General features: G+C 36.4%; 1 protein-coding gene across 1 annotated transcript; it reads left to right on the top strand.

Moving 5' to 3' along the window:
* The first annotated feature begins 6,612 nt into the window (after window positions 1–6,612).
* Window positions 6,613–19,966, top strand: LOC144968258 (ashwin-like). Its single transcript, XM_078906433.1, has 4 exons — window positions 6,613–6,719; window positions 16,478–16,683; window positions 17,563–17,863; window positions 19,637–19,966. The coding sequence occupies exons 1-4, from the start codon at window positions 6,630–6,632 to the stop codon at window positions 19,685–19,687; spliced, it is 648 nt and encodes a 215-aa protein (XP_078762559.1). The 5' UTR covers window positions 6,613–6,629; the 3' UTR covers window positions 19,688–19,966.
* The last annotated feature ends 3,650 nt before the right edge of the window (window positions 19,967–23,616 follow it).

The following is a 23,616-nucleotide window of genomic DNA, read 5'->3' on the forward strand; positions in this document are numbered from 1 at the left end:
ATCCCTCTCTCACCCACTTCTTGAGACCGCCGATTCGTTCGTACACCACCATCGCGAATAATTTTGACCAGCAGTTAAGCTTAATAGCCAATATTCTCAACACAAACATATAACATAGAAACGATTGAGACATTGAGTATGCTCCGGTGTATGGGGTGAATTTTTAATTCAGAAAAGTGAGTGGAGCAGGCACTTGTGTTGGTAACAACAAGATATGAAGTGAATAGAAAAGTGCCAGAAGACAATAGAGAATAAAAAAAAATTTTTTTTTTTTTTTTTTCGCGGCGGTGGTGGGGTTTGAACCTGCATTTCATTCATACTGCAACCACCATTGAGTACAGACGATACAAGTTATTTTTCATTATATTTTATTTGTTTTCCACGTTTATTTGTGTATTGTTGTGCTGACGAAGGGTTTGTACCCGAAACGTCCATTGTCTGTTTTGTTCCCATACGAAGCCTTTCCATTTTCACTCTTTCGTTAGTATTTTACGATCACCGGCTTCAGGCAGCCCTTACCGTAAACTATGTGTTTATGACCGGGAAGCTCGACATTACTTGGGCTGGGCGAGTAAGCAACAAAATTCTAGATTTTGATCCCGTGTACTAAAGATCTGAGTACAACTCTTTTGCCAGCATACGAGATTAGATAGCCTAATTCTCTGACATTGATTTATTCACACCTGAGTCAATAGAGACAGTGAGTAAATGGGTGGCAAAGAAAACCCTCTCTTGTCTCGTTATTGTATCCTTGATAAAAGTATTTTACAAACGTACACGCGTAATCACAGTCGACCCAAGTTTGAATGACATTCAGGGACGGCTGGTAATAATGGGCAGGGTGGGCAAATACCAGCCTGTTTTTTCAAGTTATATGCTGTATTACCAGGTCTAAAATAATCAAATTTAAATTAGATAATTTCAAAAGTTACTACTTAAACTTTATACTTCGTACTGAAATCAATTTGTGTGTATTTTTAATAGATTGCGAATCACCATGCATCCCGTAATGCATAAACCAGGATACGCTCCTGTTCTTTTTTATCACCCCCCCCCCCACTCCGCCCACATCGTCATCTCATCGTCACGTCTCCTGACGGTGAACTAACTCCGATTTTTGCTGTCTGGGCCTCTCTAGTACTAGGTCGGGCTAATTCAAATGAGCCCACCTTATTAACCAGTGAAAACTAAATAGAGATTTTGGCAAAGGAACTTTTTCTTATTTATTGCCTTACTTGTGCTGGTACCATTGATGTAATGACTTTGGGAATGTTCCAGTATTGAATTCAATTTATTAATTTACTAATTTTATATCAATTTAGTATTAATTGGTGTTGTTTTTATATATTTGTTTATCCATTTAAACTTTTCTTTTTTTTTCTCGTTTTCTTTAGTGCTTCTCAAAACTCATTTATTTAAATTGTTTTCTTATTTGTTTTTTGTTGTTGTTGTTGTTGTTGTTTTGGTTTTTTTTTGTTTTGTTTTTTAACAAATTAATTTGTTAGTTCTTTTTTTTTTAATTCTTAAAGTAATTACCGCTGTATTTTTATTGCCAGACAAAATAATTTTGCAAAACAATGTAATTTTCTATTGTATTTCCTCTAATAAAACAAAACACTTTTATTCAAAAGTCACGACTAAATAAATATATAAAATACAACCACCATTTTGGTTTTCTCAACAATTGAATTAGTATACGAGAAATACTCTTCTGAGAAAGGAGGAGAGAGTTGAATTCTAAGTTATAGAGGAAATACGGAAGGGTGGGCAGATTCCGTATTCAGAAAAGTGAGTGGAGCAGGCACTTATGTTGGTAACAACAAGATATGAAGTGAATAGAAAAGTGCCAGAAGACAATAGAGAATAAAAATTTTTCGCGGCGGTGGTGGGGTTCGAACCTGCGACCTTATTGGTACGACAACTCCGCCTGGCAGGTGAGAGCGTGGCTCTACCGTGTGAGCTATCAACGAACACAAAAATATTCGTTTCAAACTCAAAGTCATTACTAGATCCCTCTCTCACCCACTTCTTGAGACCGCCGATTCGTTCGTACACCACCATCGCGAATAATTTTGACCAGCAGTTAAGCTTAATAGCCAATATTCTCAACACAAACATATAACATAGAAACGATTGAGACATTGAGTATGCTCCGGTGTATGGGTGAATTTTTAATTCAGAAAAGTGAGTGGAGCAGGCACTTATGTTGGTAACAACAAGATATGAAGTGAATAGAAAAGTGCCAGAAGACAATAGAGAATAAAAATTTTTTTTTCTCTATTGTCTTCTGGCACTTTTCTATTCACTTCATATCTTGTTGTTACCAACATAAGTGCCTGCTCCACTCACTTTTCTGAATTAAAAATTCACCCCATACACCGGAGCATACTCAATGTCTCAATCGTTTCTATGTTATATGTTTGTGTTGAGAATATTGGCTATTAAGCTTAACTGCTGGTCAAAATTATTCGCGATGGTGGTGTACGAACGAATCGGCGGTCTCAAGAAGTGGGTGAGAGAGGGATCTAGTAATGACTTTGAGTTTGAAACGAATATTTTTGTGTTCGTTGATAGCTCACACGGTAGAGCCACGCTCTCACCTGCCAGGCGGAGTTGTCGTACCAATAAGGTCGCAGGTTCGAACCCCACCACCGCCGCGAAAAATTTTTATTCTCTATTGTCTTCTGGCACTTTTCTATTCACTTCATATCTTGTTGTTACCAACATAAGTGCCTGCTCCACTCACTTTTCTGAATTAAAAATTCACCCCATACACCGGAGCATACTCAATGTCTCAATCGTTTCTATGTTATATGTTTGTGTTGAGAATATTGGCTATTAAGCTTAACTGCTGGTCAAAATTATTCGCGATGGTGGTGTACGAACGAATCGGCGGTCTCAAGAAGTGGGTGAGAGAGGGATCTAGTAATGACTTTGAGTTTGAAACGAATATTTTTGTGTTCGTTGATAGCTCACACGGTAGAGCCACGCTCTCACCTGCCAGGCGGAGTTGTCGTACCAATAAGGTCGCAGGTTCAAACCCCACCACCGCCGCGAAAAAATTTTTATTCTCTATTGTCTTCTGGCACTTTTCTACTCACTTCATATCTTGCAGATTCCGTACTTGCCCGTCCTGAAGCTAATACATACATAAGATGGTTCGCGATGAAGAGGCGGGCAGCTCGGGGTTGGTTGGGTAAGGAGTAAAGATAACACGGTCGTTATTGTTATAGTCTAACGAATGCATGAGGAGAAATTGGTAACATTATTTTGTCTTAATTGTATTGTATGAAGTATTGGCGAAAGCCTAAGATTAAATAAACTGTGTTTTTGTTGGTCTTCTTTTGACTATGGAACTGATACTGATACTTGTCATAGCAGACCTGCCTACTTGAAATAGGAAAATAAAAATCGTAGTTTTCATGGCTAATAAAATCGTAGATATTTTAACTACCCTTTAAAAAAATGACCGGAATTTCGTCTGTTTTGATAGATATCAAATTTTTAGAAACGAGAAAAAATGATTGGAAACGTAATAATGATGGTGATGGTTGTAGTGATAGTGGTAGCGGTGGTGGTAGTAGTAATGATGATGGTAATATTATTATTGTTATTATTATTATTATTATCATTATTATTATTATTATTATTATTATTATTATTATTATTATTATTATTATTATTATTATTATTATTATTATTATTATTATTATTATTATTATCATTATTATTATTGTTATTGTTATTATTATTATTATTATTATTATTATTATTATTATTATTATTATTATTATTATTATTATTATTATTATTATTATTATTATTATTATTATTATTATTATTATTATTGTACGTATTGGTGGTATTACTATTGTTGTATTATTTGTGGTTATTAATGGTATCAGTTTATTGTTTGGTTCCATTTACCATTTTTTTCCACTTTCATGTATGTGGTCATCAAATTGTATGATTTATTGTCGAAAGCCTAAGATTGAATAAACTTTGTAATATTGTAATATCGTATGGTAACCATCATTGTCGACGACATCGTCGTTGTCATCATAATCATCATTATCATCATCATTATCATCATCATCATCATCATCATCATCATCATCATCATCATCATCATCATCATCTTCATCATTAACAACAACAACAATATTAACAACAAGTACTACAATAGCAATAAAAACAATATCAACATCATCATAAAATTTCCGTCATCGTCTCCACAAATATCATTCTAACCAACAGCACCACCAAAACCACTACCATAATTACATCCTCCTCCACCACCACCACCAGCCACCACCGCTACCAAGATTCCAACCACTACCACCACCGGCACAATCATTCTAATCATCAAGACAGCAGTAAAATGCAATTTGAGCTCTGAATGAAACTCGAGTCATATCGCTGTTGTTGCTTCTCGATTAAAACTTTAAGGTTACCACATACTACTGAAAACCAGTAATGTAACAGAAATATTAATCTCGCCGTTGAGGGATTAAAGCAAATCTTTAATTTTTCGAGTGAACGAAATGGACTTGTAATGTCAAGGTGTTGTCGCATTATGTCTCGTCGCTTTATTTTTTAGTTGTATTCTCTTTCGTGATTTCATTTTTTTATTCGTTTGGAATAATTAAAATCTACTGGTATTGTCATTTCATTATGAATGTGATTATTTGTGGTTGAAATATTATTTTTTAAAGGTGAAAAAAAATAATAATTTAAAAAAAAAATTATTAAAAAATAAATAAATAAATAAATAAATAACTTTAAAAAAAATAAAAAGATAAATTAAAAAAAAAAATAAAAAAATAAAAAAAAAAAAAAAAAAAAAAATATATAATAATATATATATATATATATATATATATATATATATATATATATATATATATATATATATATATATATATATATATATATATATTTATGAGTGTTGGTGGGTACTTGTAGGTACCAAAGTGCTCGATAATGGTGGTTAGAGCTAATATATAAATGTAAATTTTCACTCACATTATTCTTGCCAAGACGATTCGTTTCAGTGTTCCCACCTCATCAGTCGGCATAATCCATTTGAGGTGGGAACACTGAAACGAATCGTCTTGGCAAGAATAATGTGAGTGAAAATTTACATTTATATATATATATATATATATAATATATATATATAATATATATATATATATATATATATATATATATGACCTAATCATCTTTGCCCCACCACTGTAAATAGGCTAGAACCGCCACTGATGACATTTGGATACAACTCACGCCTTATGTGCAGTTCTGATAACCATGGGCTAATTGTTATAATAGAAATACTTTCAAACCAACGCAAAATATTGTCCATTGCAACAATATTAAATTAGGCCCATTATTGCGTTCGGTTATCAGACCTGCATAGCTATAGACGCCGATTTCAAGCATAAGATCTGATATTGTAGCGAACTAGAACAAAAAGGACACATGTGAAATGAATATCCTGTCAAATTGGTGTCGTGATGGGATTAAGTGGGTGAAAAAAAGTGAATTCAATGTTTAAAAAAAAAATTAAAAATAGAAAATGAAAAATTGGGGTTCTACTCAGGAAACTAAAAGTAATAATTCTCTTCATAATAAAACAAAACGTACCCCGAGTTTTATATTTTGGCTGTGAGCTGAATTTTCAGAATCAATATTACTACAATTTTGAGATTATGAGTTACACATAGTGTTGATTCCAATTGTCCATCTAGATGAATAAATCAATGTGATATTAAGCTACGAGAAACTCGGGCTGTAGGAAGGACATAAAATAAAGGACAATTAAATAAGTGGTTAAAAAATATTTTAAAGGTTTTGTTCATCATTGGCCGTTTGAGTACCATGGTCTTGGAGTCATTTATCAAATCTTTGGGCACGTGTTTGGGTGGATTCTTTCCGCGTATTTCTAGTGGACAGAAATTGAAATTCGACAATACAAAAGAGTGAAATATTGTTAACTTGTTCATTTTTGAAAGGTATTTTCCAAGCCGTTTTAAGACATTTAATTGCTGAGAAGCTTTACGGCAGATGGTTTAAATGTGTAAATCAAATTTTAGTTGGTATTGGTAGTCTATGTCGATCCCTCGTAATTTTACAACTTCTTCACATGTAATACTTGCAGTTGAACGTGGTTTTTTTTGTGTGTGTTTTTGTACCTACTGCAATTTCCTGGAATTTGTCCGGGTTTGCTTGCGTACAATTTATTTCGAACCACTTGATAAGAATTTCGCTTTCATTTTCAATAATTTTTCAGTTTCAATTTCAAATATTAATTTATTTATTGTCGGCATTAAAAAAAAAGGTTCATAAATAATTTAGTCAGGCTAATAGAAGCTCATATCGCTTGAACTAGAACGCGTTATTAACTGTTAATAATTCTGTACAATAGATATATTTTACCTATCCCAGTCTGAAATTGTTTAGAAGAATAGAGGGACCGAAGATAGAGAGAAGAGAAGAGAGATAGAGTGATAGCACAACCGGCAATGCTCCCCACAACTACTCGTAACAAGTGTGTGATAGAGATGTACTCGCAAATTCAGTACCCGAGTTTACTCGAACGATTCTCGAATATCTACACAGTTGTTAAGATGGCGACCCCCACGAAAAAGGACAGCGGTATAGATTTACTTTACCCCGACTTGCTTTCTAAAGAGGGTCTCTTGCACAATCTAAGAAAGGTAAAAAAAAATTTCCGCTGTAATTTATTCACAGCCTTTGAAAATTGTAAGCATGATAATCACGAGTGGATGAGTTTGGAACTACACAGCAGACTGCAGTAGTGTCCGTGCGGTTTTGTGGACGAAAGTCTCGTCTTAGAGTAAGAGTAAGAGTAAGTGAGTAGAGAGGTGAGCCGGTGTTACCAATACTTAGCTTCTATACCAGGACAAATCATTCGTTTGGACAGAAAAATAAATAAAAAACTTACCGCTAACCGTCAAAAGCAGTTTAGATTTGAAGATGCATTTGTTTTCTATCAAAAAACATTCGGTACTAGAGAGCTGAGCCGGTGTTACCAATACTTATCTCTCTCTCTCTCTCTCTCTCTCTCTCTCTCTCTCTCTCTCTCTCTCTCTCTCTCTCTCTCTCTCTCTTGTCATAATGTTATCCCTTCCCCTTCCCATCTCAATGTAAAATGAAAACGTTCTGTTGTTTTGCAGATACATGTATGATTGTTTTGTTTTCTCTCTCTCACTAGGCTAGGATTAAAAACCAAGACATCAGGTAACGGTAATGGGTGTCTAATGCCAAAGTATAGGTTCTCTCTTTGGCCAATTTAGTCACGCATGTGGCAGTCCAGCTATTTACTATGTTCTGCCTATACCACATAATAAGTGGGATTTTGGGGGGTGGGTACGGAAGAAATCAAGGTCATAAGTAACCTTGCACAAGAGCTGTATAGGGAATTGGTTTCTGGGGCCTTGCAAATACCAAATATTTTATGGAAAGCTCTTTCGAACTCCAAGACGTCTGGTTTGTTTTGCTATCTTGGAACAAACGAAACAGAGATGTCTTGATGTGTGGCCTAGTTGTCTGATTTTGTGACCTGGATGTAAGGTTTTGTGACTTAGATGTATCCTTTTGTGTGTGCAAGCCATGCGGGTAAGTACAGCGATAGCTTGCCAGTTGAGGAAAAAAAAAAAAGGAAGAAGCAGCGTATCCGCATTTGAAAAACAAAACAAAAAAAAAACTGAAAAAAACAAAACAACTTAACCTTTTAAAGGCCAATATCAATCTTACTTGGACCAAACATAAAATCTTACCATTTTCATCAAAAGACAAAAAACAAATTACAATTTAAAAACTTGAGCTTTTATATAGAGCAATATCCACCCAACGTGCTCAAAGCGCTTTTTATCAATATTCTTACTGCTCTTATGGTGGAAACGTTTTTTTTTCTGCGTTAAAAATAATATAAATGAAGACTATTATTCGAAAAACAAAAAAATCAGTGTCACTGGCAAAGGGTTAATTGCAGTACTCCTGCATCCTGTGAGACTCCTACGGCACTTGCTAATCATAAAAAAGGAAATAGCAGCAATCAACAATACTAAGGTGAAAAAAAAAGTGGGGGGGGGGGGGGGGGGGGGGGGGGAGCAAACCCAGTAGCAATGCAACCTTTTAGCGGCGAAATTCGATCTTTGACCTAACACCAAATCTTCTATCATCAAAAGACAAGTAACGGCAAAACTATTATAGACAATTGAGTTGCGATAGTCTGACTACTCTCTTGGTGGAAACGCTGTATTCCCCGTTAACAATAATAAAGATAAAATCAAACTACTATCTAAAAGCAAAAAATTAGCTTCGCTGTTAAGGGGTTAAGAACACCTGCAACTGCAACTGCCAGCATCCTTGAGATTCTCGACGTCACCAATCGACACGTCTCCCTCTCGTCGGCATGCACCCCCCCCCCCCCCCCCCCCCTCCACTCTTTCAAGGTGGTGGTGGCGGCGGATAAAAAAGCCCTTTTTCTCTTTCATTCTATCAACTGGTCTGCTGGTGGACCCTAGGCCTCTCTACAAGTCCAAGAAATAATACTCACTTTTTCTCTGCTCCAACGAAAATATCTACCCACTATCGGTCTAATTATTTGTAGCAGACGACAAATTTCTCAAAACGGTCACGTGACACTATAAAAACAACACAGGAAGTCCATGAAAGCTTATTTACGGCATTTCCTTTGAACCGTGTAAACAACAAAATTTCGTTTTCATTCGACTCAACGGGTCAGATTGGCCGGTATTTTTTTAACGAACTAAAGTTCTGAAAAATCAAAATGTTTCTTAGAAAGCTAAAAGATGCTAGTTTTTGAAACAGAGGTAGGTTTTTAAAAAAAATCTTTATATTTTACGTGAATGCATGCTCAAGGCGAGTTGGACGTGCAGCGGAGGTTGGTCGGCCAAAGGCGAGGCTCTCTAGACAATCCTTGATGAATTTCAAAAGTTGTGTTTGAAATTATATCCTAAATATTTTCATGATTCATTCCTCGCGAAATCGTGTGGGTTTCCGTCTGTCCAATGGTTGGTGCCTGCCGCTAGCCGCGCAAAACCTACACAAAACAAAGGTTTTTTAAAAAGTTTATTGAGAAAAAGATACGGGAAAAAGTGTCCCTAGATAGGTATGCTATTTGGTGCATTAGTGCAGTAAAAATTGGTGCGCAAAATTAGTTCGTAGCGGATGCGAGACTCTGTGTGTGTGTGTGTGAGTTTTTGGTTTTTTTAATCAAAACAATTTTAACAATTAATGGCGAGATTCCATCTTACACTCCCCAAACTCAGAAAAGTGAGTGGAGCAGGCACTTATGTTGGTAACAACAAGATATGAAGTGAGTAGAAAAGTGCCAGAAGACAATAGAGAATAAAAAATTTTTTCGCGGCGGTGGTGGGGTTTGAACCTGCGACCTTATTGGTACGACAACTCCGCCTGGCAGGTGAGAGCGTGGCTCTACCGTGTGAGCTATCCACGAAAAAAAAAATTTTTTATTCTCTATTGTCTTCTGGCACTTTTCTACTCACTTCATATCTTGTTGTTACCAACATAAGTGCCTGCTCCACTCACTTTTCTGAATTAAAAATTCACCCCATACACCGGAGCATACTCAATGTCTCAATCGTTTCTATGTTATATGTTTGTGATGAGAATATTGGCTATTAAGCTTAACTGCTGGTCAAAATTACTTCGCGATGGTGGTGAACGAATCGGCGGTCTCAAGAAGTGGGTGAGAGAGGGATCTAGAAATGACTTTGAGTTTGAAACGAATATTTTTGTGTTCGTGGATAGCTCACACGGTAGAGCCACGCTCTCACCTGCCAGGCGGAGTTGTCGTACCAATAAGGTCGCAGGTTCAAACCCCACCACCGCCGCGAAAAAATTTTTTATTCTCTATTGTCTTCTGGCACTTTTCTACTCACTCCCCAAACTCCAGATCTTAGTCTTAATGTTATCATTAAAAGACAAGCTTTGCGATTTATAGTTTAATTGAAATATACTCTTACTACTATTCTCTTGGTGGAAACGATTTATTCTGCATAAGCAATCTGGAGAAAAAAAATCAGTGTCACTGTAAAAGGTTAAAATTTCACGAAGTACGCACCGTGAACACCGCTGTAACAATCCTTTGATCTACGTCATCAGGCAACCCATTGTTTCTTTCATCTTTTCCCATTCCCCCGCCCACCTCTCTCTCTCTCTCTCCTCTCTCCTCTCTCTCTCTCTCTCTCTCTCTCTCTTCTCTCTCTCTCTCTCTCTCTCTCTCTCTCTCTCTCTCTCTCTTCTCTCTCTCTCTCTCTCTCTCTCTCTCTCTCTCTCTCTTCTCTCTCCTCTCTCTCTCCTCTCTCTCTCTCTCTCTCTCTCTCTCTCTCTCTCTCTCTCTCTCTCTCTCTCTCTCTCTCTCTCTCTCTCTCTCTCTCTCTCTCTCTCTTCTCTCTCTCTCTCTCTCTCTCTCTCTCTCTCTCTCTCTCTCTCTCTCTCTCCCCTCTCTCTCTCTCTCTCTCTCTCCTCTCTCTCTCTCTCTCCTCTCTCTCTCTCTCTCTCTCTCTCTCTCTCTCTCTCTCTCTCTCTCTCTCTCTCTCTCTCTCTCTCTCTCTCTCTCTCTCTCTCTCTCTCTCTCCTCTCTCTCTCTCTCTCCCTCTCTCTCTCTCTCTCTCTCTCTCTCTCTCTCTCTCTCTCTCTCTCTCTCTCTCTCTCTCTCTCTCTCTCTCTCTCTCTCTCTCTCTCGTCATAGTGTTATCCCTCCCCCTTCCCATCTCAATGTAAAATGAAAACGTTCTGCTGTTTGCAGATACATGTATGATTGTTTTGTTTTCTCTCTCTCACTAGGCTAGGATTAAAAACCAAGACATTAGGTAATGGGTGTCTAATGCCAAAGTATAGATTCTCTCTTTGGCCAATTTAGTCACGTATGTGGCAGCCCAGCTATTTATTATGTTCTGCCTATAACACACAATAAGTGGGATTTTGGGGGTGGGTACGAAAGAAATCAAGGTCATAAGTAACCGTGCACAAGAGCTGTATAGGGAATTGGTTTCTGGGGGTCTTGCAAATACCAAATATTTTATGGAAAGCTCTTTCGAACTCCAAGACGTCTGGTTTGTTTTGCTATCTTGGAACAAACGAAACAGAGATGTCTTGATGTGTGACCTAGTTGTCTGATTTTGTGACCTGGATGTAAGGTTTTGTGACCTCGATGTATCCTTTTGTGTGTGCAAGCCATGCGGGTAAGTACAGCTATAGCTTGCCAGTTGAGGAAAAAAAGGAAGAAGCAACGTATCCGCATTCGAAAAACAAAACAAAAAAACCTGAAAAAACAAAACAACTTAACCTTTTAAAGGCCAATATCAATCTTACTTGGACCAAAAATAAAATCTTACCGTTTTCATCAAAAGACAAAAAACAAATTACAATTTAAAAACTTGAGCCTTTATATAGGGCAATATCCACCCAATGTGCTCAAAGCGCTTTTTATCAATATTCTTACTGCTCTTATGGTGGAAACGTTTTTTTTTCTGCGTTAAAAAATAATATAAATGAAGACTATTATTTGAAAACAAAAAAATCAGTGTCACTGGCAAAGGGTTAATTGCAGTACTCCTGCATCCTGTGAGACTCCTACGGCACTTGCTAATCATAAAAATGGAAATAGCAGCAATCAACAATACTAAGGTGAAAAAAAAAAGGTAGGGGGGGGGGGGGGGGGGGGGAGAGCAAACCCAGTAGCAATGCAACCTTTTAGCGGCGAAATTAGATCTTTGACCTAACACCAAATCTTCTATCATAAAAAGACAAGTAACGGCAAAACGATTATAGACAATTGAAGTCCCGAGTTGCGATAGTCTGACTGCTCTCTTGGCGGAAACGTTGTATTCCCCGTTAACAATAATAAAGATAAAAGCAAACTATTATCTAAAAGCAAAAAATTAGCTTCACTGTTAAGGGGTTAAGAACACCTGCAACTGCCAGTATCCTTGAGATGCTCTACGTCACCAAGGTCACCAAGCGACACTTTCGTCGGCATGCACCCCCCCCCCCCCCTCCCCCTCCACTCTTTCAAGGTGGTGGTGGCGGCGGATAAAAAAGGCCTTTTTCTCTTTCATTCAATCAACTGGTCTGCTGGTGGACCCTAGGCCTCTCTACAAGTACAAGAAATAATACTCACTTTTTTTCTGCTCCAACGAAAATATCTACCCCCCACCGGTCTAATTATTTGTAGCAGACGTCAAATTTCTCAAAACGGTCACGTGACACTGTAAAAACAACACAGGAAGTCCATGAAAGCTTATTTACGGCATTTCCTTTGAACCGTGTAAACAACAAAATTTCGTTTTCATTCGACTCAACGGGTCAGATTGGCCGGTATTTTTTTAACGAACTAAAGTTCTGAACAATCAAAATGTTTCTTAGAAAGTTGGAAGATGCTAGTTTTTGAAACAGAGGTAGGTTTTTAAAAAAAATCTTTATATTTTACGTGAATGCATGTTCAAGGCGAGTTGGACGTGCAGCGGAGGTTGGTAGGCCAAAGGCCCACCTCTCTAGTGTGAGTGTGTGGTGATTTTGAGTTAAGTTGATGAGTGATTTAATTTGAATGGGACCCCCGGCTCTCAGACCGTAGCCATCATTTAACTTATACTCTGAAACTAGAACCTCTAAGACGTCACTTTTTAGGTTTGTGCTGAGTGAGTTGATTGAGATTGTTAGTCAAGAGAATCTAAGAGAACTGTAACAGTAACTGTAATTAAGGAAGGAGTTTAAGTTTAACAGAAATTCTAAATGTAACTCACACACTTGAAACAATGTCATATGAAAGATCTGGAAACAGTGATTACAAAACAGTTTGAATTTTGTTTCTAACTTGATTAGAAAGGTAGTTACTGCAGTTCAAAGTCTGAAATTTCAGACTGATTTTTACCCCAAATTAACATTGGAAAGTTGTGACCGAAATCGCGTGTGTTAATAAAAAATGGTTAAAACAGTCAATATGGAGTTCTTCTTAACAGATTTTATACCAAAATGTTCGTCTTATCGAGGGCAATGTATTTACATTAATAAAGAGGAAGAAACAAATTTCATAATAACACATATTACATAATATGACGCAAATGTTACATAATTAAACAATCGACTAGTAAGAAATGTAATATGCCATATCACTTTTGGATTTATCCCCAATCTCTCACTGAAACAATAATGCAAATAATTCCCCTCTTTAACTCTCTAAGATTCAACCCGACAAAAACCAACAACGGCATAATATTCATGGGCGGGGTAGCCAAAACTGGCCTCAGTAAGTAAAATCCAATCGTTGTGAAGGAAATGACAGGCCCTGTCCCTGTCGCAGGATGTTTTCAGACAGAAAATAAAATATGTTGTAGAAATTGCGATTTAATCCTATTTTATTTGCGGGTGAAAATCATTGACATTGCACTTTGGTAAAAATCGGGGAAAAATTACGTCTTTAGTGATGAAAAATTGCTTTGATGACAATTTTTGTAAATTAAAAAAAATATTATGAATAATTATTTATTTGTGGGGCGATTTTGTCATTTGTGGTATCAATTTTATTGTAATAAAGAGAAAGGAACTTCAGAGTTATTTTTTCTGATGCGAAATTATTACTTTGTAACTTTAGTACTAAGAAAAGTACTTGGTAAATAAATTTGTTACACCTCTTTGATCAACCGCCACCGTCATTCGTGTAGAATTGTGAGTAACAGGCTTTCGATCCAGATGGCCGAAACGCCGCTTCTCGCTGTCCATGTATTACTCTATTGTTATGCAAGGAATAAAACACCTTTTTGAGTAGGCCTAAAAGCTAAGATCTAAAATTAAAAAACATAATTCTGAGGAATTTGAAAGTAACATTGTTGAAATCTGCTTGAAAAAGGAACATTGGTCCTTATTTCAGAAAAATCGGTTGAAAACCAACTGTTTTACGAATAAATTTGATTTTAAAAATTGCTTTTGTTTATTTTACCTTTTTTTAGCAACTTTTTTATTTATTGGCCGATTTTCTTGATTTTTATATCATTGTTTATATCTCAATGAGACGAGATCAGTGATATACTTTGTTTGTTTCAAATGTAACTAGAACATAATTTGGCGGCTTTTTTACCTATCAACCATGCCTGGATAATTTATTCAACAACGTGGTGATTGTGACGCAACTATGCGATGAGCGTCTTCCACTGTTTCAGCGATGACTCAATGTATTGTTGACAGCTGTTGACATGTGAGCTGTCAGAACGACCAATCGTTGAAGGGTCAAGATGCTCAATAGCCAATCGTTCATCAATCAAAAAACTTAAGAACTCACGAGAACAAAAGTTTGAAATATGGTGATGGACGGACCTATGAAATCGTTTCTGGGCGGAGTTTAGTCGTGATTGAGCGTAGAAAAAGAAAAGGCGACTGCAGATATCAAAGGGTAGGCTTATATCATCAAAGGATGTCTACATGATTGACATGGCCATATAGGGAAATATCAATATTATTCATATCGAATTTTACACACAAAAAATAAATAACAACTTTAAAAATAAAAACATTAAAATGCCTATTACAAAGTTTGAAAGTATGTTTTAAAATAAATACATAGTAAATGATAGACATTATGGACTAAATTTTAAATACAGTAATAAATAACTAAGTTAAAAGATATCAATATGAATATCGATATCGTCTGGCAGTCATGATGAGATGATAATGAAAACATGGCATTTCGGCGAAGAGTTAAAAAGTATCTGCGCATAGATTTAGAGCCCTGAAATTTCCATGAATAAAGTTTAGATCTTATCCTAAAAGAAAGCGTTTGTATTTTAAAAACACACGCTGTAAATGAAAAAATGAACGCATATGTAAATTGTCAAATTTTAACCACATATAACTCCTTAAATTGTTGGTAGATTTTTCGTTATTTGGCACCATTTAAAAGGAAATTGAAAGACAAAAACAATGATACCAAAATATCTGCGAAATTCCTCTTCATAACAAAGTTAAGCATCTTTTACTGAACTCCCCTAAAAGCAAACGACAATTTCCAATCACAACTTTCTTGTGGGCGAGTTGGGTCACAATTTGACTCCCACTGCTGCTGCTCACTAAACTGCCTACTAATACCAAAAAAAAAAAATGCTTCCTGCTTCCCTCTAAAACCCCTGTTACTGAAAAGTCAGACATACAATCTGAAGCTTTGACCTTAATGGAAGAAGAAGAGGTGAATGCACATATTCAGACATTTTCTCAAAGTTAAAATAAATGAATTGACTAGGAATCTAGGAAAGGCTTGTAGTTTCACAGCATGCTTAAAGAGGGGATTTTTAGAAAATTAGTATGGGACCCTGAACCCCCCTCCCCTTTTTTTTTATCAGGGAAGGGGGGAGGGGGGGGGGCAGGAGGGGGGATGAATTTATTTCCATCGTCTATCATGATTTTTTAGTCAAGCCTCCGACAAAGTCCCTGATACAGTAGTCATCGCTTTTCTGCATGGTACATGAAGTAATCCTTTATTTGAAGGGGAATTATCCTTGCTGACTTTAAGGACATCAATCAATCATGGATTATCTCCTCTGCCTCTGATATATGTATCACCTGTTCAAATTCAAACTGTCGAATGGGACGACCAAAGTTTGTAAGAATTTTTGAAAAATGAATTCTATCCCATAAATCAAGCAATTTAATTGGTTTAGCTCATCAAAATTAAATAGAAAATCTCATTGACATGGCTTGGTCGCCCAATTACTTATTGGTACACACCTCTGTTCCGGTTGTGTAGTAGTAACCAAGAATACAAATAAAAAGTCAACAATAAGTTTTTACTGACTTATTGTCTGACACTATATTATACAGAATTAGTTACAAAAATACAATAATAAAAAATATAACGAATGCTAATAAACACACTGTACAATAAAAATACTCTTAATGTGTGAAAGCATGTTCGTGGTCATAAGACAAAAATCTGATACGAGAAGTAGAAGATTGTCAACAAAGAGCGTACAGTTTTGAAGACTTATTACATAATGAGACATGATGCCTGAGTGGTGTAAACTCTCATTAACGGATTATGACACCTTCTATAGCCTGGCGAATGACGAAGATTTGTCGTGTATAAATTTTCACTAATGTTATTCGTTATGGGGCTTTCGCAAGTCTCGGTAAATTATGATGTGTGAAAGTGTGTTTCCATTGGCATTGCTTTAAACTGGTTGTAAAGAATTTGGATGGGAAAAGTAGAAGATGGTCAAAGCAGAGCATGTAGTTATCTGTATCTTGCATGCAGTTGTGGAGACAAAAATTTTGTCACCCAGGAATAGCTTGGAGTAGTGCAATGCATGCAGAAATCCGATGTGTCGAAAAGTGATGACTACTGTAGCTGCAAAATGCAAGAATCATGACAATTTTTTTCTATGCCTTTTTGTAGAAATAACTACTTCATTTTCAGCGCTATGTCAGACTATCAGCAACTGACCTTGAAACCCTGGACAAAGAAGCATTGGTGGATCTATATAACAAATATATCTTGCCTCTGCCTCAACGCAAATACAGGGATAATCGGAGAGGGCGAGAGATGAAAAAGAAACAAATTTCACGGGATAAGAAGAGAAAATTTACCTTGTCAAACGATGATGACTCAGTGGCAGTTATAAAGTAAGAACTTTAACATTGTCCCTTTCAACTCAATCTCAAAAAAAGTTAGATGCAAATGAAATACAAATTAATAGGTGGATTAACGTTGAGGTTTCATTGCATATTTTTTTACCAGCCATAGAGAAGAATTGTTCTCACACCTTTGTGAGATGGTCACAACTATTTTCTATTTCATTTCTTTTGGCAGTAAGATGTGATTATTTGATTTATACTCAGCAGCATTCTTTAATTTAATTACATATTTATTTCTGGTCCTCATTATCTCTGTTCATAAATTATAATTTCTATATAGGATCAATGAAGTATTTTATTTTACATTTCTTGTGTATTCCTTTAGGAAAACTCATCCTTTCGACGATTTCCTTTTGCTTAATGCCTTAATGTGTTTCAAATATCCCTTGTGTGTCCTCCACAAGATATGGCTTGCTTTAGACTGTATGTCCTGATACAATCTAAAAAAATAATGAAGTTTGGATATATGTTTTTGACACAATTTTCTCAATCCATATTGTCTCTCAGGACTCTTGCTTGTGGCTAAACTTTTAGAGTGATGGCTGTCATAAAAACCACACAGGCTCAATCTATTCTCACATCACCTTTTCGACTCCCTTTACTTGCTCAGAAATTAGTAGTTGAGACTTAAATTTTGGATAGCAAAGGGCCCAACATTCTATCCAGAGTGGCTTTCAATGTTCATTTTTCATTTTATGTGCCAAAATCGAGACAGGGGACGTCTAATCTTTTCATTGTAGAAGACATACTATTAGATTTATATTGCATTTTTTTTTCATGACTATCAGTTTTATCAAGTTTAAGTTCTTACTTAAAGTTGGGAAACAGTTGAGATATTTTATCACATATTACTTTCATCTTTTTCAGAAAAGGAAGGTTAACACAAGATATTCCTTCGGGACCCAGCAAAGGTTTAGTCAATAATTTTACATCAAATCTAGCTACAAGTCGATTAAAACCACCTCCCTCGTGTATTGATAGCAGCAAGAAGGTTGTCAAGCTCGGTTCCTCATCTTCTAAATCATCATCTCCTTCAATAACACCAAAACAGCAGGAGGAATCCAAAGACCTCTCTGATACAAAACCTGTCAAAAAAGCGATCAAGTTTAATAGTGATAAAAAGTCAGTCAATACTGCTGTGAAGAGACCAGCAAATGATGTCAGTGAGGTAAACCATCTGTAGATTACTATCCTTAATTAAAATCTTGTGCTATTTAGAGGTTGATGGATAAGGCATTACACTTGCACCCATGGATCTAGGTTTGAACTCTGTTGTTAGCACCTAATTTTTTTCCCTTAGAAAAAGAACATAACTACACTGTAGTTGATGCCTGGGTTATCTTGGTCTTTTCTCAAGATTTGCCCTTAATGAAAATCTCCTGATAGCTGCCTTTTATCATAATGAAACTTGACCCACTTATATTGACACAAGTAAAAAAAAATAGAAGCTTATTCCAAACTACATTATTTAAGATTAAATTTTAATAGTAACATCTTCTTATAGTGGGATAGTTTAAAGTTTAATAGGTTGGCATCACTGTTTGACATGAAAGAACTACATACATGCAGGGCAATCTTTCTACCACGACATAGTCTGGACCAGAAAAAGTCATTAAAGAGAGTTGCAGCATGATGGGGGAGTAAAGTGGCATGATTGAAACATTACAATTACAATGTGTAGACCAGTGAACTTGTCAGCACAGCTTCATCAGCATTAGTCAAAGTTACTTCTTTTTTTTTCTCTATGCTTTAAATCCATCTTTGATTTTCTCCCAGATCTTATTGATTGTGAACAAACTGTTAATGGGAATCCTGTACTTGGCAGCAATGCCCTTATTCTTTATTGTCATCATGTCCAATCTTTGGAGAGAATACGTAGGTGACTTAAAGTCACTGGTCTGCACTTTTCTTTTCAGCTTCATAGAAGAATGATTAGACATCTGGATGCATTGTCAAATATAAATGATGGTGGATATATAGTGCTGTATCTTAGTGTATACCTGACAAAATACAGGATTTCATTGGTCAGAAAGCAAATTGTTTCATTCGACCAGAAATTGATTTGAAATTAACAATTACTTCCATTTTGAGGTTGCAAAGGTCTTTCTAAAATGCATCTCATACTGAGTTTTTTATTGCTATTGATATATTGTGAAAAAAAATCGAGATTTGGGCATCATATTGCTGTAGAGAGGTTGTCATTATAATGGATGTTATAAGTGTATATTCACTGCATTTTAAGTCATCACTCTGGGTGGGGTTCCTTACCTCCCATAGTGGGCAGGGAGGTACTCACTGTCTTCTACCCACCTCTATCTGTTTCCAACATGCTTTCTATATTATCTTTGTCTTGGAATGAGATTACTTGGTTTTGTCCAGGCCCTGACCGGAAACCCTGGCTTGGAGGGAAACAGTCAAATGTTTAGTTAGAGTTTTGGGAGATGATATTTTTTTCCTTGGAAATCATCTCTCTGTTATGCACTGCATTATGTTTCTTTATATTATGTGTGTAAAACATTTGAGTGTATTCCTCTTAGCGGGGACCTGTGCTTGTGTCTGGATGAGACTTTTAGTGATCTCAAATTAAGTACTTTGATAGTGTGATTTTGGAATCTACGCCTGTTTCTTATTTGAACCAATTCCCCTTTGCCTCCCCTTTTCTTGGATGCTTTATTGTAATTCTAGAACTTTTTACTATCTCATTTTCTTCCTTTTTACTGGCGCTGATATGACCTTAATGTGTTGCAAGCGCTGTAAAACCCTTTAAAACAAAAACAATAAGTCATCACTGTTCACTGTAAATTATACTAACTTTCGTTTTACCAGATCAATTATATGCATATTTATTTAATTTTTATTTATATTCTTTTATGTGTATTAAGAATTGAACTATGCAGTACTGCAATTTTCATTCCAATCCCATTTTTAATTCTGATTTCAGAAAGATGAAAAGAGTCCAAAGAAAGTGTTTAAACCGATCCAATGGCCTTAACCTAGGGATACACGATTTTTCCAATCTAGGATCCTACTTAAAACACTCAAGTCATGGGATCTGATTTGGTGTGATCAAAATACTGCTGCCCATGAGAAGACACTATTCATTATTTGGATTTTAGGAATCTTCTGAAATTCTTATTTTTGTAGATTATTAAAGATTGTTGTAGATTATTGAAGATTACTTTATAAGACCGGTTGTTGATCATGGCTGACTTCCAAGATTCAAAAAACGCAAGTGTTTATTCCGGAACTGAATATTATGAACAGGAACACAATAAAAAGAAGGATCATCAAAGGATCATAACTGAAACAATACAACAAGACAACACAATACAAGGATTGTTTCCCTTGTATTGAACATTAATATTAACTATATTACATCCCTTCCCCCTAAGATAAGTAAGTACTGATCAATTATCATAAACTCAAATGCATGGAAATAAAACTAATTTCGATCAACAATTTTATAAACATAATGGATAACAAATGGATTGCCAATTCAATTGCCTGGAGTGCAACAGCTAGAATAACATAAGAGTAAGATGAACCACCAAGTCACTAAGACTTAATTACAGATTTAGCTTATCAGGAGGTTTGATCTGTCTGGTAGATCTACGCAGTGATTGTTGGAATGGAGATGCAGAATCCAAAATTGTGTCAGACACAGATTCATTGAGTTCAATGTTTTCAGTATTTAATTTTGATTAATTGGATTCAGCCTCTTCATTGTCAACTTCACTAGCTTCTAGTTCATGTGGATCAATACATGTTGCTCTGATCTGATCTTGATGTCTGCATATCATGACACCATCATTGGTTCGAACCCGATATGAGAGAGGGCCAGTGTGAGAGACAACTTGACCTGGAATCCACTTTTCCCCTCGCCCATAGTTTCGCACAAATACGTGTTCATTGACACTAATTTCTCTATCAACTGCAGTTTTATCATGATTTATCTTTTGACATACTTGATGATTTGATACACTTTCCTGCAGCGTAGGATGGATCAAATCCAAGTGCGTTTTGAACTTTCTACCACACAATAATTCAGATGGTGCAACCCCAGTTGTCACCTGTGGAGTAATTCTATACTTTGTGAGGAACCTATTGATCCTTTCTCTCAAACTAAATTTGTTGCCCATTTTAATAATAGCAGATTTAAATGTACACACTGCTTTCTCTGCCAACCCGTTACTTGCAGGATGGTATGGAGATGTAGTAATGTGTTCAATGCCATTTGCTGAACAAAATTGTTTAAATTCTGAACTAGTAAAGCTTGGACCGTTGTCCGAAACTATTTGGTCAGGTAACCCGTGTGAACCAAAAATTTCTTTTAACTCAATAATTGTTTGCTGGGAAGTGATGCTGTCCATCATTTTAACTTCCAACCACTTTGAGTGGGCGTCAATGAGTAGTAGAAACATCTTATTTAGAAATGGTCCTGCAAAATCAACATGAACTCGTTTCCACGGCTCAGTTGGCCAGTCCCAATTATGGAGTGGAGCTTTTGCTGGATGCTTAGCGTGTTTCTGGCAGCTAGCACACATTTTTACGAATTTTTCAATGTCCGATTTCACATGTGGCCACCACAGCCACGACCTCGCTAAACTTTTCATTTTGGAGGTACCAACATGAGGTTCATGTAACAATTTCAGAATGTTAGACTGTAATGACAATGATACAATGACTCTAGATCCCCAAAGAATGCAGTTATTTTCAATGCTCATTTCATTCATTCTTCTTTTGTAAGGAATTAGTTCTTCAGATACCTCATTTGGCCAGCCTATTTTACAATATTGATAAACCAATTGTAAACAATCATCTTTCATAGTTTCTCTGGCTATGCCATCTGCATTAGCAAAAGAATTGTCAATAATAGTAAATATTACATTTAGACTTTCAGGCACGTACAGTGCTGTTTGTTCTTCCAACGGTAGGCAACTCAATGCATCCGCATTATTTTCATTTCCCGGTTTGTATTTCAAGTGATAAGTGTATGCAGCAAGAGTAATGGCCCATCTCTGGACTCTGGGTGAGGCGTGCTCTGGAAGAGACTTATGCTCACCGAAGAGACCCAAGAGTGGCTTATGGTCAGTAATGATTGTGAAAACTCTGCTATACACAAATTTGTGAAATTACTTTACTCCAAATATAATAGATAGAGCTTCCTTGTCAATCTGAGAGTAATTTTTCTCTGCTTTATTCAAAGTTCGACTTGCAAATGCAATGGGTCGCTCACCGTTTTCATCTTCATGAGAAAGTCAAGTTAGAATCAATCTTTTATCAGGACTATTGTGAACCAAAAGGTTTTCAGAACTCAAAATATCTTTAGCCTGTTGGAATGCTTTGTCTTGAGCTTTGCTCCAGTGCCAGGATTTACCCTTTTGCAAAAGCGTGTACAAGGGGGACAAAATCTGAGCTAAGTTACCAATGAATTTCGAGAGTAGTAATTGATAAGACCCAAAAATGCTTTAAGTTGTACGTTTTGAGGTTTTGGTGCCTTTTTCACAGCTCTGATTTTCTTCACCTGTGGCTTCAATCCTTCTTTACATAATTTGAAACCCAAGTTATTGATTTCTTTCTTCATAAATTGACATTTCTGATAATTAATTCTCAATCCCCTTTGTTTAACCAAATTCAAAACAGTATTCAATGTTTGCAAATGTTCATCATCATTTTTGCCTGTAACATAAATGTTATCAAAGTAAACACATACATTTGGGATATTCATAAACAAGGAGTCCATAACTGCCTGGAAAATTCCAGGACTAGAAGAAATACCGAAACAAAGTCTATTGTACTGGTAAAGTCCTCTGTGTGTGTTTATCGTGGTTAGCGGTCTAGATTCAGGGTCTAACTCCAATTGCATATATACGCATGCAACAAGTCAATTTCCGAATATGTGTCACCATTTGTAAGTTTTTGTGCCAAATCCTCAATACTAAGGAATTGGGTGCCTGTTTAGTTCTATTTGCTGATTTATCGTAACCTTATAATCACCACAAATTCTTACAGTATTATCTTTCTTTAAAACAGGTACAATGGGCGATGCCCATTCTGAACTTTCAACTTTTGAAATAATACCACATTTTTCCAGTCTCGTTAACTCATTGTCTATCTTTTCCCTCATGGCAAAAGGAGGAACTCGAGCCTTACAGTATTTTGGTGTACTGCGATCCGATGAATGGATTTTCACGGACCTGTCATTCAACAGCCCCGAATCCCCAAACACATCCTTTTTTTCACGAATAACACTGTCTAATGTTTGAGGCTTAGTATTGAAAACACTAAAAATAGATGACCAATCTAGCGTAATGTACTCAAGCCAATTTCTTCCTAGAAGAGGTGGGCCATCCCCTTCAACCACAATTATGGGCGAACTGTAGAATCGATCCTGGTAGTTGACGCGAACCATACACTCTCCTGTGACGTTAACTGATTGCCCTGTGTACGTACTCAAGCGCTTATTCGAAGTTTTGAGTGGTAAACCAACATTTTTCTCGAAATCAGCTTTTGTCATTATCGATAACGAAGCTCCAGTGTCAACTTGAAATTTAACCGGAACGTCCTCCACCTTCAAGTTTACATAAACCGGTTTGCTGTTTGTTTTGTCTCGAGACGAATACAGCTGAAACAAGTAGTCATCTGTTGATGAAGATTGCTCATCTAGGTCCCGATTTTTCGACACGTAGTGGTTCTTGTGATTACGAACTGTGCTCTTATTCGAGAAACATGCAGAAGCTATATAACCGACACGGTTACATTTGTAACAAGTAGCGTTCTTGAATTTGCACCTCGTAGGTGAATGCGGACCCGAACAACGATGACACTTGTTGTTTGTAGATGACCCAGATGACAATTTCTGGTGCCAAACTGTACATTAGGTGCATTTTGGTGCAAAGGCGATGCTTTGAACGAGTGTCG

The sequence above is a fragment of the Berghia stephanieae genome, chromosome 3, assembly GCF_034508935.2.
Source record: "Berghia stephanieae isolate SIO BIC M18660-M18661 chromosome 3, UCSD_Bste_1.3, whole genome shotgun sequence".
In the NCBI taxonomy this organism is placed as follows: Eukaryota; Metazoa; Mollusca; class Gastropoda; order Nudibranchia; family Aeolidiidae; genus Berghia; species Berghia stephanieae.

What these genes read in the sequence shown, in the direction of transcription:
- LOC144968258 (XM_078906433.1), top strand. Translation starts at nt 6,630, where the DNA reads ATGGCGACCCCCACGAAAAAGGACAGCGGTATAGATTTACTTTACCCC. An exon ending in TCTTGCACAATCTAAGAAAG is followed by an intron (nt 6,720 to 16,477) that starts GTAAAAAAAAAT and finishes CTTCATTTTCAG; the next exon opens with CGCTATGTCAGACTATCAGC. An exon ending in GACTCAGTGGCAGTTATAAA is followed by an intron (nt 16,684 to 17,562) that starts GTAAGAACTTTA and finishes CATCTTTTTCAG; the next exon opens with AAAAGGAAGGTTAACACAAG.